Source organism: Camarhynchus parvulus, chromosome 15, assembly GCF_901933205.1.
Source record: "Camarhynchus parvulus chromosome 15, STF_HiC, whole genome shotgun sequence".
NCBI lineage: Eukaryota > Metazoa > Chordata > Aves > Passeriformes > Thraupidae > Camarhynchus > Camarhynchus parvulus.
In genome coordinates this window covers 2619201-2637895 of record NC_044585.1, presented here as the reverse complement: position 1 = coordinate 2637895, position 18695 = coordinate 2619201, and the positions used below count along the sequence as shown (strand labels likewise).

Below are 18695 nucleotides of genomic sequence, written 5' to 3'. Positions count from 1 at the left end.
CACCAAATCCAGTCTGTGTGAACACAGGGGTGTAGGCAGGAGTGGTGTGAGGGTGCCTGGCCATGGGGAGACACCATGTGTTTAGAATCACAGAACCATTTAGGTTGGAAAAGGCCTTTAAGATCATTGAGCCCAACCATTAACCCAGCACTGCCAAATCACCACCAATCCATGTCCCCAAGTGTCATATCTAAAGTTTTTTAAATCCTTCCAGAGGTGGTTACCCCACAACTTTCTGGGGCAGCCAGACCACCATTTCAGTGAAGAATTTTTTTCCCAACATCCAATCTAAACCTTCCCTGGTGCAACTTCAGTCCATTGTATTTGCTCACTTGCTTAATCAGAGCTTCAGAGCTAGCAAAGAGGTGAGGAAAAAATATTTGTACCACACAGTCACCAAATCCAGGAGCACAGAACGATTCTGCTGTTGATAAACAATCTTCCTGGATCCTAAAATATGCATTTTGAGAGGTGTGGGTTCTTGACTCTTCACCTAGTCAATGATTACTTCTGCATTCCTCTGGTACTGTGAATTCGAACATAATGAGTTTCAGTGGGTTCATCTCTGTGAGCAGGGCAGTACAAATACCAAATACAAGTTTTGGAGAGCTTTTTAAGGAAGATAAGTGGTTACTGCTACTCCTACAAGGATGTTTTGCCCCTAGAAAAGGGTTCACTTCCTTTAAAAGGACATTCAGAGGAGGTGAGTACACACAGGTCTGTGCAAAAGGACAGGATCAACTTGCAAATACTCTTGAGAGGTAAGGGGGAAACAGGAATGACCTTCATTGAGCCATTCCCCTCAGCCTGAAATTGCTGTGTGGGTTTTATTATGCAACAGAATGTGTAAAAATGGGACTTTTTTAGGAAGCAGATGAAAGCTTGCCAAAAGAGAATGAAGGGACCAGACTAACCAGTCTGAATGAGTTCAGGTCTAGTAAACAACTTCCAGTTTAATGGCAAAAGAGCACCTGAAAACATCTTTTGCAACACTTGGGAGAACTGAGCTATTTTGATGAAGCGTTTTGACTTTAAATTGGGAGTGGCCATAACAATAATGTTTTTAATGGGTTTATAAAAACTCATTCTGTACTACTTTAATAACTTGTGCTTTTGAGATGGAGTTTGCCAGTTGTGGGTTTCTGGGAGGTCCTCAACTAGGAAACACTGTGAAAACCATGGGAAATGGGGAATTCTGTCTTTATTCCACCTTTCTGTCTTTTTTTTTCACTTCATAGTTTATGCTGAAGTGTCTTAAAATAAAAAATGTTGGATTTGATGCTAAAATTTCTGCAGGGAGAGATGAGGGATTTTTGAGGAAAAAGTTGCTTCAAGAGGAAATTATTGTCTCTCTCTCAGTCAACTCAGAGCTTGATCTACATTGGGCAGAATAATCCATGCCATGGGGCTTCAGCAAAGCCTGTGCCTGTGGAGGAGTCACAAACTGTGACCACAAGAGCTCTCTTTGAGTCACAGGAGCTCTCCTGAGCAGCACCTGGGCCCAGCTGAGCAGCCCCTTCACTCACAGACTCAGTGCCCAGCTCTTTCCAATGCTGATTATCTCAGCAATCAGCAGGGACCACTGATCCCCACTGAGGCCTTTTTCCTGCAAGCTGATGTGTGTCACAAAGTCTGCAATGCTGGCGTTAACCAAGAGGGGCTGCTGGCCCCTGGGCAGGAACCAGCCCGGAGGCACTGTCAGTGAGGAAGGCTTTAACTGGGCTGCATGGAGTTGCTGTGTTTCTCCAGGGGCTGCTTTGTCCTCCTGCTTCAGGTGGGAGCAGTGCCTGGGTCTGAGCTTGGGAGCCTCTTTGGGCTTCTTCACGGCTTGGCTGAACCTCTGCTGTAGTTCCCTTCCCACTGGTGGAGCTGCAGACTGTGTAAGAGCTCAATAAAAACATCTCCTGATGGAATGTCATCGTTTGTGATGTGTCACAAGAGCATGGCCCGTGTCCTGTGACAAGAGTCCAGGTGTCCAAGCTCCCCTTGCATTTCTTGTGCTGCCTGGGGAAAGGAGGGGAGGAGATCACAAAGATATCAGCCCAGTGGTGGCTGCTGGCTGTGAGTGGGAGCACAGGGAGCTCTCAGGATGGGTGCAGGGCTGTGAAGCTCTTGCAAGATGGGTTTAAAGCAGAAACCTGCTGGGATTGAGTTTGTGGTTAAAGTTTTAGGTGTCGTCAGTGGATGCTTCGTTTACTATTTCATTTGGGAACAAAGCAGTGCCTGATCATGCCTGGGATCCTTTGTCATCCCCTGGTATCCCACTGTTCTCTCCCCACTGTTCTCTCCCCACTGCTCTCTCCCCACATCTCCTTCTCCTCTTCCAATTCTCCTGGCACTTTCCCTGACCACGGCAGATTCCTCATCTCTACAGAACACCCCAGCCCTCTTGGCAGGGATGTCAGACCCTGCATCTCCTGCCTGACACTAACTAGCAACCCCCTGTTGCACTGGGGTACTTTGAATTCAAGCCCAGTGTCATGTTTAAATAAGGTTGTGCATGTTGTGGCACATCAGTGGGGCTGCTGGTACAAGCACAGCCCTGCTGCTTGCTGGTCCTCCCCCTCTCCTAATGCAAGGAAGGCAAGCAGGCTACTTTTTAAATTCCATGGCTAAGAGTGGCTGGTGGACCTTTATAACACGAGAAATAATTGTATTGCTTTTAATTGCTTTATAGCCCCTGTCTCCTGGAGACCTTTTGCTGCTGCCAAAGCACTCTGTGACTGAAGCCAGCTTCCAAACAGCTGGATTTGCCAGGGATGGGAGGTTAAAGCCAGCTCAGCAGACTGGGGAGCCTGCTCAGGGGGTGGCTGCAGCTGCTGCTCCACTGCCATTCATAAATCATAATGGGGACTCAACTCCAAGGTTCAAACAGAGCATTGCTCCAAATTCCTGCAGTGTGCCTGCCCAGGGCGCAGGGAGCATGGAAAGGTGGGTTAGCAGTGGGTGTCTGCAGGCTCCTGATCCTTCTCCTGATTTCTGTACATCAAACCAAGCACACATTTGGCTCTGCTGTGCCCTGGTTGGGAAGGCAGTGAGGGCTGTGCTTCCCTCTGGGGTCAGGCCTGGGATGGGCTGAGGAGCTCATGGGAGCTGAGCTGGCTGCAGAGGGGAGAGGATTATCCCCAGCTGGGTTTGCTCTCTGCTCATTGCTGGAGAAGAGAAATCTGCAGGTCTGGAGGTCATCCATCTGCTGCTTCCTGGGCAGGATCAGTGTGCCAGATTGCACAGACACACCTCCCTTAAGAGCATTCCCTGGAGTTACGGAGGCCCAGGTGGCGCAGCAGGGTCAGTGGCTCTGCAGGCCAGCCCCTGTGTGTGTGTTGCTGCCCCGTGGGGCAGGTCTTATCCTCATGCCTGGCAGGCCAGGAGCTGTGCCTGGCTCACATGAAGCTGGCTGGAGGGCCCTTTGCAAGGTGTGTGCACTCAGTGGGCAGCAGGACACAGCATGGAGCTCTTCTGGGCCTATGGGATGCTCACAGGTGTGATCCCATCCCAGGGAGGAGGTGAGAGCAAAGGCAGCACCCGAAACTTCCCCTTCTCTCCTGCTGTCAGAGTCACTTCCCTGATGAGGCAGTAAAGCTGTGCAGGGGCCCAGCAGTGGGACAGGCAGAGTGAGAAGAGCCGCAGAGCCGCAGCCAGGAGCCCAGGGGTTAACTCAGCACCACGGGGCTTGAGTGAGCCCAGGCTTGAAGGACAGCCCAGCACAGAGCAGCCTTCAGACCAAACAAAGTACCTTCTGCTGAGCTGGGGCACAGATAAAAGATCCCATGGCATTTCTTGTGTAGCTTGGAGGAGACTGCCAGTGCTGAAGCTGAAATATCTCTGCCAACAAACAAAACTGTCTTTAAACTCTGAGGCTGTGTGTGAGCTATTGTTGGGGACATAATGGCTTCTCTGTTTCCCTGCACAGTCATTGCTCTGCAAATACACCACTGGTCTCTTTTAAAAGTGGTTGAGTGTAAATTAAGTTCTAGAACCTGGAAAGAGGTTTCATCCATTTCCTTTTACTACCCTCAGCTGACACTTGTTTACAGAGCAGCACATAGAGAAGATTTACAGCTGCTTTACCTGGATGGAGATGGGCATCTTTATTGCTCAGGCTGAGACTCACAGACACAGGGCTTGGACAGCAAATGTGCCCAAATCCCCTGGTTTAAGGCAGGGGGTGAGGCTGGGGGGGGTGCTTGCTAATCACCCCCCTCTAAGAAAAGTTTTGGTTTGGCTGGCCTGGCCAGTTTCCTTTAGTTAGCTCAGAGCTGGCACACTCACTGCTGCCTGATCCTGAGTGTGTGGCTGCTGCAGGGCACTGAGGGATCCTCTGCCTGCTGAGCTCACTCTGCCCTGGGCTGCTGGGCACCCACACTGGGGTTGGTGCATCTGTTCTTCACCACAGTTCCATGGACTGGCTTTTCTCTGAGGATGGCAGATGCTCTGGTAAGGTAAAGGACATGGCTGTTGTGCTGAAGTTGTGGTAAAAACCCAGAGCTGCAGTACAAAGGGGGGAGGTGGTCTCTGAAGGCAATATGATTAATTAGGTCTATTTTGCTGGAATGGCCTTGTAATGGAAAAGAAAATGGGTCAAAGAGTAGCTGTTGAAGCTGTATTTGCTGAAGTGCCTGTCCCAGCAGGGTGGCAGTGACTGTCCATCCCCTCAGTAGCTCTGCACTCATCCCTGTGTGTACCCAGGGAGCTCCTTGGTGCTCTGTGCTCACTCTCAGATGAGCAGCTGAGTGCAGGACGGGCACACGTGGGGACCTGAGCCCTGGCCATGGCCCTCTGGGGGTGCTGGGCTCGTTGGGAAGGTGCTCTGGCCAAGGGCCCAGGCAGGAATGGGTGCTGTGCTCACACTGTAGCTTCATCCAAGGTTGATTCCTAATGACCTAGATGTGTTTTGCACTTGGTCCCGGCAACCTTCCAGACAGAGACTCCTCCACAGACATGGCATTTAAAAGCAGATTATGTGAAGTTGTATTTTTTAAATTTTAATTTTTTTTTTTGTCCTGAAGATGATGTCAGCCATGACTAACAGCAATTGTGTTCTGCTCCTTGGATTTCCCTTCTCACCTCTGCATCAGGAGGTTTCTGTGCAGTTTCCTGCCTGCTCTTACCCGGGGGATGGTTTGAGGATAGGAAAGGGGGTGGCAGCAGGCCTGACCATCCTGTCTCTTTCCACAGGAAGATGAAGACACGCTGTGTGGTGGTGGCAGTGGTGGCTGTGGCCCTGCTGGGGCTGGTGCTGTTCCTGGGGCTGTTCTTTGGGCTGCGCTCAGGGGACACCCACACCTACAGGAGGGCGGCCGTGGCCACCGACGCGGGGCCCTGCTCCATCATTGGCAGGTACCCACTGGGGGGGTGCTCACTGGGGTCCCAGCTCGAGGGGGGAGATGAAAATCTTGGCTCCATGTTTCAGAAGGCTGATTTATTACTTTATGATATCTATTATATTAAAAGAAAATGATATATTAAAACTATACTAAAGAATAGAAGAAAGGATTTCATCAGAAGGCTTGAAAAGGAAAAATGGAATGATAATAAAATCTTGTGACTGAGCAGAGTCCCAACACAGCTGGACCTGTAATTGGTCAACAAGTAGAAACAACTCACATGGACCAATCAAAGATGCACCTGTTGCATTCCACAGCAGCAGATAATCATTGTTTTTCTTTTCCTCTGAGGCTTCTCAGCTTCTTGGGAGAAAAAATCCCAATGAAAGGATTTTTCATAAAAGATGTCTGTGACAACCCACTCACCGTGCCCTGCCTCTCATTGGCTCTGACAGCTCTGCCATGAGACACAACTGCTGCTTCCCCAGTGTTCAGGTGCAATCCCTGCAGTTGCCCAGCATGGATAATCAATCCCTTTCTCCCTGGAGAAAGAGGAGATCCTAATAAACCCCAGGCTTTTACCATGCTTGACCAGCTTTACTGCAGCTGCTCACAGACTACACAGCAGGCAAAGATTCCTTGGATCCATTAACAATGAGAATGGGAGTTTTCTTTCTAGCTCCTTTTAAAAAAACATTTCTTGAGATATCCTTCAGTTCTAGTCCCAAGTGCTGCAGATTTAAGGCTCCTCAGAAAACTGTAATTTCTTATGACAGTGTAATGAATGTGTGTGGAATGTCTGTCCCCATGTGTACTCTGTCACATCTTGCTGTTTTCAGGCTGCTTTGGATGTGTCTCTAACGAGGGCACACTGAGCACTAAGGGTCTGTTCTCTCTGGTGAGAGAAGCTCAACGCTTCCTGAGGAACACATAGGCTGGGTGTGCCTCAGAGAATCTGTCCTGCAGTGCTGACAGGGAGCTGGGGCACTGTCACATGTCACCTTCCCTTCTGCTGCACAGGGACATCCTCAAGCAAGGAGGGTCAGCGGTGGATGCCGCGATCGCAGCCCTGCTGTGCGTGGGACTCATGAATGCTCACAGCATGGGCATTGGAGGGGGCCTCTTCTTCACCATCTACAGCAGCACAGGTAAGGGACAGGCCCACACACACCTGGAACAGCTGGACAACTTTATCTAAGTGATTTATCCTACCTGAGAGAAGGTGAATGATGCTCACAGCCTCTGGGGGAATGTCCTCAAAATAATTGCCAAGGACCTGGCTCACATTGGTCAGAGTCCTCCAGCAGAGACCGTGGCTGTGTGCTGAGTCCAGAGCTAAACATCATCTTCCTTGCTCTGTCATTAAAGGAAAAGTGGAAATCATTAATGCAAGAGAAGTGGCTCCAAAAAAAGCAGCAGTGGACATGTTTGGGAACAACACACAGCTCTCTCTGAAAGGTATGGCAAAGATTTCACTGCTTGGGGGGGACCACAGAGCTCCAGCATCAGCACATCTGCATTGAGAACATTTCTTATGGTTGGTTCTTGCCTACCTACAGGATTTCTCACCTAGAAATATCCTCTTGCACAATTTGCAAACTCTGGCCTGACCAAGAAGCTAAAAACAATGCCCTTTAAACTAGTCAGGGACCCCGTCACTTTCTGCTTTTCACTTCATGAAAAAGCAGGTGGATGCAAAGGACTGAGTATGACCTGTTCCACATGTGCCATCGTTGCTTTCCACCTCTTTGAATAAATCTTTGTGTGGATCATCTTTGGTTTAGTCAATTCAGGTTTCCTCCCTAAATTACTTGTTGTGGTGGCTTCAACCACAAGCCCCATTAGGCTTGGGGTCTCCAGTGAAGTTTTCTATCAGGAAAGTATTTTCTAATAAGAAATAGAAGGAAATACTAACTAGTTCTCTTCATGGTCACCCTTCTAAGCAAGAGGGAGCAGCACCTTGGAGGGGGTTTGAGCAGTGTGTTGAACTTCCAGGAGATGCAAGCGAAAACGGGATTGAGGCAAACTGCAACATCACTGTGGGATGTGGAATCAATCTGTTCCAGTTGTAGCTACAATGCTGCAACAAAGTTTTTGGTTCAAGTACATCACAGTCTGTGTGCTCTCCCATGACAGCTTCTGTGTTCTGGGCAGCTTTGCTCTGGTACAGAGCCTACAGAGGGAAATGACCCAAAACTGGAGTTACCAGCAAGAGGACAGAGGGGTTTCAGCAGCTCAGAATACATAGGCACAAATGTCAGACCAAATTGTTCTGTCAATTCTGTTAATTCTCACAAGCTGAGCAGGTCACACAAGCCCTGCCTAAAACCAGGGCTGGCAGAGATGCCTGCCCTACCTCCTGCTCCATCAACCACTTTCTTTTCTTGCTGTGGGAGACTAAACACATTCCTTTTCTGCTCCAGGAGGAATGTCAATTGCTGTTCCAGGAGAAATCCGTGGCTATGAGCTGGCTCACAAACGGCATGGCAAACTGGCATGGAAAGATCTGTTTCTGCCCAGCATCAAGCTGGCAAGAGAAGGATTCCCTGTTGGGAAAGGCCTTGCTGCAGCCATCAAATCAAAAGAGGAGGCAATTGAAAGCAATCCCTTGCTGTGGTAGGTAGAGCAGTTGCTGTTCTATGCAGAGAAATTTGGGGTGGCTGCATCCAGTCTGCAAAGTCCCTGTGTTTGTGCAGTGCAGTGTCCATGAGGAGGGTGCATCCCCTCAGTAACCACACTCACTGTGCCTGCTGGTGTCACTGCAGATACCTAAAGGTGCTAAATCATGGGGAATGTTCAGTTCTGACCTTTAAAGGGGGAGAAATTCTACTCCTGAAGCCCATTTGTCTGAGCAAGGTGGAATTAGAGTACGTGCTGGGATCAGCCTGCCCAATGGCAATGGACTTTCTGAATCCCTGCTTCTGCTCATGCTGTGAGTGCACCAAGGTGATCCTGCCTGCATTTGGAGTAATTGCAGTCTCCTTGAACATCTCATCTGCTGCCAGGCAGTGGGAATTTGGATCATCTCTTACTCTACAATCAGCCTTCCTGGTCAGTGCCTCTGACCATCCACCTCTGGCAAAGACTTTGAGCATGGAGGGTTTTAAATCCTCCTCACTTCTTACAGTCAAACCCACAGTGTTTATGTCCAGCCCTGCTGGAGATCATGCTTGATTCTCTCTTTTCTTTAAAATCTCTGCCAGCTGCAGGTTTGTTTCCTATCCAATTGGTAGTGTACACCCTGGCCTGTCTCCTGTCCTTCCATCAGACTGGTCCACAGCAGCACAATCATGATCCATCATGAGGGAGCTAGAGAGGAAACAATCTACCTTAAAGTGATCTATTAAACAGGGACTGAAACACTTCTGGATTTACTGGAAGCTTTGAACCTCGTAGTTTTATAGGCTGTGCTCTGAACTGCACTGCTGAGTTCAAGGACTGTGGCCCCTCCTGTGCATCTTGAGGCACTTGTTGGCCCCTGGGGTGGGCAGGGAGGGTGGTGCTGAGGTGAAAATCCCTGCTGCAGGCTCCATGGAGCACACTGAGCATGTGGAATTACAGGTCAGAAAGCACTGCTCAATTTTGTGCCCCAGTGCCAAGATCTGAGGAGCCCATGGCTCAGGCAGTTTCCTTCTCTCCAAGAAGCACCTGGCATGAACACTCATGCTGGTTCAGCTCCCACAGACACACATAGTTCTGAACTTGTCCCTCATATCTGATCTTCTCCCTCTCCTTTCTCTGCTAGTGAAGTGTTCTGCAAAGGAGGGAAAATCCTGCAAGAGGGTGAAACCATCAAGATGCCCAAACTAGCCAACACCTACGCCACCATAGCCAATGAAGGAGCAGATGCCTTTTACACAGGAAGCCTGGCAAAGCAGATCATTGCTGACATCCACAATGCAGGTGAGAACCAGGACACCCTTCCCAAGCAGCAGGAGTGACCACACTGCTCAGAGCCCCGGGAGGAGCCAGGGACCTGCAGAAGCCTTGGGAGAGGTCAGCCCTGAAATGCTGCCTCTGAGATCTGTGGCAACAGGACGCCCAAAAGAAGCACTTTAACAGATGTGTTTGAAAGTCAGAAATGGAGAGTGTTTGCTGTGCATTTCTGTACCACAGAGCCTCCCAAGTCTGTGCAGCTCAGGCTGTTCACAGAGTTTGAGCCTAAAACGTCACATGCGTGGTGGTCCTGTGAACTCTGAGCTGTTTGATCCCTCGGTACCACTAGATGGTGGCAGTATCCCATCCTCACCAGCCAGCACTGGCTAGCCTGGTGAACTTCCTGCGAGTAATTCACTGCCTTTATTTGTGGTGGATAATTACTAACTCTCTCCCCCTTCAGATAAGAAAGGTAACGGAACACTCAAATTATTCTACCTGTGGGGTGCCACAAAGCATCTGCACCCAAAACTGCATCTTCCTCCTGTAAACAGAATTCTTAAGGGCATTTTGTAGCCTGACACTGCTGGTGTGCTGTGTAAAAAAAGATGGATCACCAGAGTTGTAGCTGCTGTAAATCAGCCCAACTTTGTGCTTAGACTATCTGAGCCTGAGATGGATCTATCAAGGAGTAAATCTCCTGGGCACACATCTTTGCTTTCCTCACCTTGTTACTTTTTGGATTTGTCCATGCTGTGATTCATAGTGGTGGAATATGACCTCCCCTTCCCACCAGTGATCACATAAACCCACATCTCTAGTTTCCTTCTCTTTCCAGGGGGAATTGTCACGTTGGAAGACCTGCGGGACTACAATGCCACCGTGATCGAGGACCCCATACAGATCAAACTCGGGGAGTTCACCCTCTACACACCCAGTGCCCCCCTGAGTGGCCCAGTTCTGGCCCTCATTTTGAACATATTGAAAGGTGAGAGTGCCACAGAGCAGTGCCCCACGGGCAGCATGAACTGGGAGAGCTCCAAAGGCATCACCTTGTTTGGGGGAGCAAGGCCTCCCTGATAGGCCTCCAGCAGGTGAGAGGTCTGAGAGCCCAGGAGAGATCAGAGGTGCAGAAACATTCCTCCTCTGCTGTAAACTCAGGGATGTTGCCTTCCTACCTGAAATACAGGTGCAAGAGGAAAAATATTTTCCTGATGGAGGAGCTTCCCTGATACTTGCGTGGGTGGAACCTAACATGTGCTTGGGGCTTCTTTGGAAAACACCTCTGCAAGTAGAAATTCTGCTGGTGACTCCCACAGTGCTCAAAACCATCAGAGCTCCTGAGGTCTCCATGTGGAGATGAGGACAGTCCAGTGACTGCATCTCTGTAGAGACTGGGCTTAGAGGTTATACATTTGACACAGGTGCATTAGCAATCCATGGACCCTGTGCTTTGTGTTCACAGCTGTTTGTGCTCTCTTGCCAGGATATAATTTCTCTGCTGCCAGCATCAAAACCGTGGAGGAGAAAGGTCTGACCTACCACCGCATCGTGGAGGCCTTTCGCTTCGCCTACGCCAAGAGGACTCTGCTGGGAGACCCAAAATTTGTCAACATTACAGAGGTACCTGGCAAAAGTCTTTTCTTTCTGCAACACCAAACTTGACTGGAGCGTGGCTGAAAGTTTTTGGGTGACTCCACTTTGTCAGGCATGCTCTGTGCCAGTGGCTGTGACAGGCACTGAAACAGCTCTGAGTCAGAAAGTGATGTCCTGTGTGGCTCATGGCTGAGCTGTGGGGACTATAAATGGAGGAAATCCTTCCTGCTGGAAGGAAAAGCAAACTTCTCAATTTACCAGGAGAGCTGGAGTACATTTAGGTCTAACCCTGCCTGGTTTTATAGTGTTTGAAGCCTTATTCACTATACTCCCAGCATCCTTGTGGCTCTCTAACCAGAGTCTTGCCTGTAGTAAAATGGAGCAGCAGATGGGAAAGGATGAGACTGCTTGTCCAAACTTTGCACTTTGGGTTTTACTTCTGGGCCTGCAACAAGCAGCAGACTCTGAGCCAGCCCAGTTCGATGAACACAAATTTTCAACTCACAGAGCTCTGGTCAGACCTTGCTCTGTCCTTGTCCCATCCCATTCCTCTTGTCCCTGAAGCAAGTGTAGCCCTGCTTGCCTCACAGCAGTGTGGAGGCAGCTTTCCATAGCACTGCAATAATGGATGCTGATCAACTTCTGCACAAAGGGGTGACTTTAACAGCTGCTCCTGCGACAGCTTAAAATGATATTTTGCTGCAGTGTCCATCTTCCAAGAAGGAAGATTGTCGCCATGATATTTTATGAAAAATCCTTTTGCCAGGATTTTTTCTCCTGAGAAGCTGAGAAGCCTCAGAAACGAAATGTAAACAATGATTATCTGCTGCTGTGGAATGCAACAGGTGCATCTGTGATTGGTCCATGTTGGTTGTTTCTAATTAAAGGCCAATCACAGCTGGCTCGGACTCTCTGAGAGTCACGAGCTTTTGTTATCATTCCTTTCCTTTCCTTGCTAACCTTCTGATGGAATCCTTTTCTTCTATTCTTTTAGTATAGGTTTAATATATCATTTTCTTTTAATATAATATATATCATAAAAGAATAAATCAGCCTTCTGAAACATGGAGTCAAGATTCTCTTCTTTTCCCTCGTCCTGGGACCCTTGGGAACACCACCACAGGAAGACCTTTGGGGGGAAACTGTAGCCTCACTGCTGAGATTTTAAATATTGGATACCAGCCTGATGAGTACGTGTCTCAATGTGCTGAGTGACTGCCCTGGCTTTCTCTGACAGGCAATCAGGAACATGACGTCCGAGTTGTTTGCGGATAATCTGCGGAGGAAGATCACAGACAGCACCTCGCACCCCGTGGAGTACTACGAGCCCGTGTACTACACTGGAGACAATGCCGGTACATCCCACGTCTCCATTGTGGCTGACGATGGCAGTGCTGTGTCCGCCACCAGCACCATCAACCAATAGTAGGAGCTCAGACATTCCTTCCCTGTAGGCCTTTGCCATGTTCCTAGTGCTGGTTCTGGGTGTCAAACACCTCTGAGCTGTCACCTCTGGGGCGGGGCAGGGGTCAGTAGGGCTGGGGATGGGCGCTTCTGCTGAGCCTGCAGGGCAGGGCTCAACACTGAGGCCTCTCTCAGTGCTTGTGTCCTGTCTCTTGTTGAACTCCACCACGACATTGGCTGCATCTGGATCTTCTCATAAGCAGAGCTATTGCTGCTGGTTCTGATTTCCCAGGCTTTTGGAAGGAATTTGAGCTAATACAGCTGGCCTGGGAGCGCAGTGTTTGGCTGTGAGTGCTGTCAGAAAGAGCTGTGTTCACACATATGGCCTGGAGCCAGGGTGTGAAGCTTATTTTTATCCATAGAAAATGTCTCCAGCTTGACACATCTGAGCAAACCCCCAGTCATTCCCAAATGTGCCAGCCTTGGAGCTGTGCTGCCCCTGAATGGAGTGCAGTGCTGCCCACCTGGAAGGGGTAGTAGTCGTACAGGGGTGCTGTGCCGGTTTTCCCCATGGGATCCTCTCAGGGGAGCTGTGGAGGGGCTCTGGGCTGCCTTTCCTCTGTGTGTAGCTGTGTACTCACAGGATTAACTGCTTCCTTGCCCCTAGGGGTGACAGAAAGTCCTTTACAATGGGAGGGAGTGGAGCGTTACTCCAATCAAATCCCAGGTTTCACACTGCAGTAAATTCAGCTGAAGCTCTGCTTAGATTTGCTGTGGGCTTGACCTGACTTTGACAATTTCTTTTCTCCAGCTTTGGCTCTGATGTACGATCCAACGTGAGTGGAATCATATTTAATGATGAAATGGATGACTTCAGCTCACCTTACATAATCAATGGATTTGGGATCCCTCCTTCTCCAGCAAATTTCATAGCTCCAGGTAGCTGTAAACTGCATTTCTGACCCGATCTTTTGGCTGCATTGTGCATGGTCACACTGCAACATCTGTGCCATGGGACACAGGCCTGGGACCTGCAGGGGACAGGGGTGGGAGAGAGTCAAGAAGGAGATGAGGGCAGGGGGTGGTGGGATCCCCAAGGACTGAGCAGGACACGAGCTGAGTCAGGAACGTGGATGCTGAGGCTCTGGGCTTAGATGTGAGTAAGAGCTGGAAGTTTGTGAGCTGCAGGTAGAAAGCTGAGCCTCTGTGTTGCCTCTGTGTCCCCAACAGGTAAACAGCCAATGTCCTCTATGTGCCCCTCCATTTTGGTGGATAAAATGAAACAGGTGAGGATGGTGGTCGGTGCTTCTGGAGGAACAAAAATTACTACAGCAACAGCGCTGGTACGTGAGGGTGTGGGCAAATGGGGCAAAATGGGAGAGGCAGCGTGTGGGGGGACTCCCGTCTGCACCTGTGACAGGATCATGGCTCTGGCTCCCTGCTGGGGGCCAGGGGCTTGAAAAGGAGGTTCCTGCCTGGCATTCTGAGGGTCAGACCTCCAACACCAACTCCTGCCAGGCCTACAAAAGGTTTGCTATTAAATTGCCTCCCTTAGTGACTCCAGTGCCTCCTTTAGTGACGTTTTCTCTGGCAAGTTTTTCTTACCACTTGCACAAGATTTGCTTTGAGTTCTGTTCTCTGCATCTCCATGAGCCTATTTACCCAGTTTCGAGTTGTTCCCATCCAACATCCCGAACTTTGGATCAAAGTCCCACAGAGAAGCCAAATAAGAACTCAGCACAGGCACAGTGTCAGGCATGACAGGCAGGGCCTCTGTGAGCTGCTGTGGCAGCAGCACCGGGCTGGATCTGGCTTTTTGGCTGAGGTAGAGGAGAAGTCTGTAAAAACCACGACAAACAATTCCCTAAGCCCTGGACTCTGAGAGTGTTCTGACTCCCCAGCAGCTCCAGCGTGCAGTTCCGTGCTGCAGAGATGAGCCAGGCCCAGTGGAACTGGCTGTACAATAGCAGGAAGCTGTAGGTGTGTTGGTTCCAGCAGCATAAATCCAGCCTCCATGGCTTAGGGATCTGATCCTTTTGCTGTGTTAATTTTAGTCACTCATGGTTTCTTTGTGTGGGAATCCCCCTGAGCATATACAAGCTGCAATGTACCTGTGTTTTGCTTAGCCAAGAGAAGAACCACTGAAAGCCACATAACCCAGAAATGGTGCCTTTTGTGTGCCCTGTGAGCATGCTTGAGGCACCTCTGCCTGCGTGCCTCCCAGGGTCAGACTCCTCTGAACACAGTCATTAACATTAGGGCTTTTTGCTTCTCACAGACAATCATGAATTCCATCTGGTTTGGTTATGATGTGAAGAAAGCAGTGGAGGAGCCCAGAATTCACGATCAGCTGTTTCCCAACATCACGGAGCTTGAGCAGCAAATAGAGGAGGTTGGTCTCACCAGAGCCATACATGAACTTGTATGAGCTGGGCCCCTGGTGCTGGGAGGGCAAGCACTGTGGAAAACCATCAGGTTTGGCCAAATGTTCCTAGGTGAGCAGCAGTAAAGCTGGTACAGGTCTAGTGCTGGTCACAGTAAGCTGTGCAAAGTGCACCCTCAGTGTCAGTCGCAGAGATATGAAGCCAGTGCATTGAAGAGTGACTTGTGTCTGAAACTGAGCATCTGCTTGCAGTGATGCTTGGCACAAAGGAATTGCAAAGCAGCAAATCACATCAGGGCCTAGACCAGCCAGCAGTCTAAATCCAGTCAGTCTCAGGGAGCTCTTGTCCTGTTGTGCAGCCTCATGATGAGTCTGGAAGGCCTGGCCCAGAGCTAGCAAGGGGAGATCCCCAGAGGGACCTGAGAAAATATATTCACAGTAGAGATGTCAGCACAGCACTGTCAGCTGGAGAGCTGATGGCAAGGTCTGCCTTGCCCTCCAGACCACTCACCTGAGCTGGCATCCTCATTCACCCTGAGCACCTGCACATCCCCAGAGGCCTGAGGCAGGCACAGGCTTTGTACATCTGTCATGCCTCTGCCTCTTTGTACCTATCTCATATCTCTGTGCCTCTGTATTTGGGAAAACAGCCCTACATAATGCATTTTCTTATCAAACTCTGCAGAAGTTCCTCTGTTAAGAAGCTTCTTATGAAGGTAAGAGCGGAGGTATCTGCCAGCCCTGGGGAGGGTGCCCTGCTCTCTACAAGTTCTGTATTTTTCACCGCTGCCAGACAGGATCCATCAGTCCTGGCTGTTAGTGTGTGAATATCTGTAACCAAGAATAGTATTGGTAACCCACACTGAGCACCACACATATCAAATTCTCAATTCCACTTCTTCAAAAGTAGGGCAGCCCAGAAGGCAAAGGGAAGAGGAGGAACAACACATAGCCCTGTGCAACACAGGCCCTGAATGCCAGGCTGGTTATGGGGGATGCAGGGTGCAGGGCGGCTGCATCTCACACAGTGAGGCATTCCCATGTGAAGTATATACTGTGATTGATCATGCGCTGCAGCAGGTGCAGTTTGCTCACCCAGCTGTGCATTGCAGGCTGCAGCAGGTGCATTTTCCCCGTGTGCTGACCCAGCTGTGCATTGCAGGCTGCAGCAGGTGCAGTTTGCTCACCCAGCTGTGCATTGCAGGCTGCAGCAGGTGCATTTTCCCCGTGTGCTGACCCAGCTGTGCATTGCAGGCTGCAGCAGGTGCATTTGCTCACCCAGCTGTGCATTGCAGGCTGCAGCAGGTGCATTTTCCCTGTGTGCTGACCCAGCTGTGCATTGCAGGCTGCAGCAGGTGCAGTTTGCTCACACAGCTGTGCATTGCAGGGCATTGAGCAGTGCTCACCCACCTGTCCATTGCAGGCTTCAGCAGGTGCATTTTCCCCGTGTGCTGACCCAGCTGTGCACAGCAGGGCATTGAGCAGGTGCATTTTCCCCGTGTGCTGACCCAGCTGTGCATTGCAGGCTGCAGCAGGTGCATTTTGCCCGTGTGCTGACCCAGCTGTGCGTTGCAGGGCATCGAGCAGCAGCTGAGGAAGAGGAGGCACGGCACGGCGCGGGTGAGCGGCGGCGCGGTGGTCCAGGCCATCCTCCGGACCGAGCGCGGCTGGGCCGCCGCCTCCGACTCGCGCAAAGGGGGATTCCCTGCGGGCTACTGACCTGCCTCGGCTCTAGTGACACCAAGGTGTGTTTGGGGGGAAGATCCTTTAGATCTGCAACTCAGGGACTTCTCACAGGAAAGAGAACGCATTTACCTGTGATTCTGTTGATGGAACTGGGACAGTTCTCTACAGCCATGACCGAAGTGCCTCATGCCACAGCCGTCTGCTAAGACAGGCGCGTCCACCAGGACGTGCAGTGCTTACTTGAAGAGTCTGTTCTGCCTTGAAGAGTTTGTTCCCTGCCTCCTCTCCATCCCACGAAGACAGATTGGGTGCCCAGTTGCTCACTCAAGCTGCAGGAAGCGTTTCCCCTGCACGGTGTCAGCTATCAGGAATGTCCCTGTCACTGCTAGAGAAGGTATTTGTTTTCTGTTGAGTAGGTGGGAGTTACAGGACTCTGGGGCTGGGTTTTCTAAGTTACAAACGAATAGGTCTGTGCCATAGCAGGAAACCCAGCTCTAGACTGGGATAAGCCAAACTCACCGCTCTGTTAACAAAAGATGTTTCTGCATTTCACCCAATTGATTTTTGGAGATGAGGGGGGAAATGGGAAAATGGCTTCAAACTTTTTTATATTTCTGTTGAGAAGGTCTAAAGGGAAGATGCTACCTGTAAAACTCTGAGCACAACTAAAATAAATACGGAGTCACACATTTTCCTTGCCTGCACAGTTGCTGCAAAAAGGGACGGTGAGAGTCTGTGTGAAAGAAGCTCTTCTGAGACTTTTGCTTTTTCTTCACTGCTTTGATGAAGTCATGAGTAAGCAATAATAGTTACATATCCAAAACAAGCTTGTTTTTCTCCACTTTGCTTTTTATGATGTCATACTGCAGGCGTGAAATATCATTTTGGGGAAATGAAATTTCTAAAAAAGGACACACTGCAGCTACTCCTGTTTAAAGGTAAGTTACTATTAACCAGACTTGTAAGGAGCTCTCAGAAATCCCTGTCTGATATGGAGCAGCTGAGAGTGTTTGTACCTGCGTGAGGGGGTTTGGTGCAGGACCAATACATCACACCACATAAACTTAGCCCAAGATCAAACCCAAATGATCCAGGGGTTGTCATGCTCTAGTGCTGTTCTTGAAATCCTTGATACACAAGTGGCAGTAAGTTAGCTCATCTATTTGGCTTGTGGAAACTTCCTGTCAGTTTGTAAGAACCTTAAAATACAGAAAAGAAAACGAAAGTCTGAAGTTCTAGGCGTTATGCAGCCTCTTTCCTAGAAGTGTCTGGAGTTGAAGAGAGCCCAATTTCACAGAAGAAAGTGAGAGCTAGATGATGCTTAAATCAGAGTCATGACTTTGACATACATGTTTGCTTATATCATTTGGCTTTTACCAAACATGTCCTGGGTGTGCTCTGGCTCCTTTTCCTGAGCTCTTACTGGTGGTGCTGCTTTAGGTGCAGCAAAGGCAGTGATTGTAAATGACCTCCACTCACTGTGTTCCCTCTTGTTCCCTCAAGAGACCAGTTTGGGGCCAAGCCTGTGTCCCCTTATTGCCAAAATAAGACTTTCACTTTTCCACTTCTTGTAATTTCACTTCTGGTGTTCCTCAGTGTCAGGCTGCCTTTGGAATTGGAACTAGCTGAGTTCTTTCTTGGCTAGGTGTGACCTGGGAAATAAAGAAAATTACTGCACAGCAAAATAAGCTTATTGGAATCTTACAGAGTTAGTCCAAAATTGGAAGGAAATTGATTTCTGGGAAGTGCCTGTTGGACAATCCTGATTTCTGATACAGGTCTGAGTGGCTGCTGCTGGGCTGCCTCTAGCAGTTTGTGGTGCAGCAGTTGTTCTTATGTTCCTGAATTTCCTCTTGCTAGTCAGAAAATTCCCCTATTATTTATAACCTGTGTTAAAAAGCTTCCCCTGTGGAAAGCTTAAAACACTCCTGGTTACAACTGTTCTAATATAAATGCATTTGAATTCTTGACTCTGCAGAAGTTGCTTTGTTTTTTAGCAGTAGGAAAAACAAAGGAAGGAAGAGGAAGGATTTGTTAAACTGAGCCACAGCTTGCACTTACTCCCCATGTTTTTAAAAAGCTGTGGATACTTGTGCAAGCTCCAGTTATCTGCATCTCATTTGGACATGTCTGTTCACAGAGCAGGCACTTCTGCCACCTGCTTGGAGACCACATCCCACTACTCACCCTGTGCTGGGGCTGGCTGTGCATCAGCAGCCAGATGTCAGGCACTGGTTCCTGCTGTAAGACTCCAACTGCACCCTCCAGGCTGCAGCTTTTGGGATGTTTCAGCTGCAGGGAAAATCTTCTGGCTAGGATGAGAGGGAATGCCTTTAAACTGAAAGAGGGTACATTTAGGTCACATATTAAGATGCTATTCTTGGCTGTGACAGCAGTGAGGCTCTGGCAGAGGTTTATCCAGA

General features: G+C 49.4%; 1 protein-coding gene across 1 annotated transcript; it reads left to right on the top strand.

The window, feature by feature from the left end:
* The first annotated feature begins 5168 nt into the window (after positions 1-5168).
* Positions 5169-16959, top strand: GGT1 (gamma-glutamyltransferase 1). Its single transcript, XM_030959157.1, has 12 exons — positions 5169-5340; positions 6348-6475; positions 6696-6785; positions 7751-7943; positions 9073-9230; positions 10042-10191; positions 10690-10826; positions 12037-12224; positions 13015-13142; positions 13434-13546; positions 14482-14595; positions 16162-16959. The coding sequence occupies exons 1-12, from the start codon at positions 5183-5185 to the stop codon at positions 16303-16305; spliced, it is 1701 nt and encodes a 566-aa protein (XP_030815017.1). The 5' UTR covers positions 5169-5182; the 3' UTR covers positions 16306-16959.
* The last annotated feature ends 1736 nt before the right edge of the window (positions 16960-18695 follow it).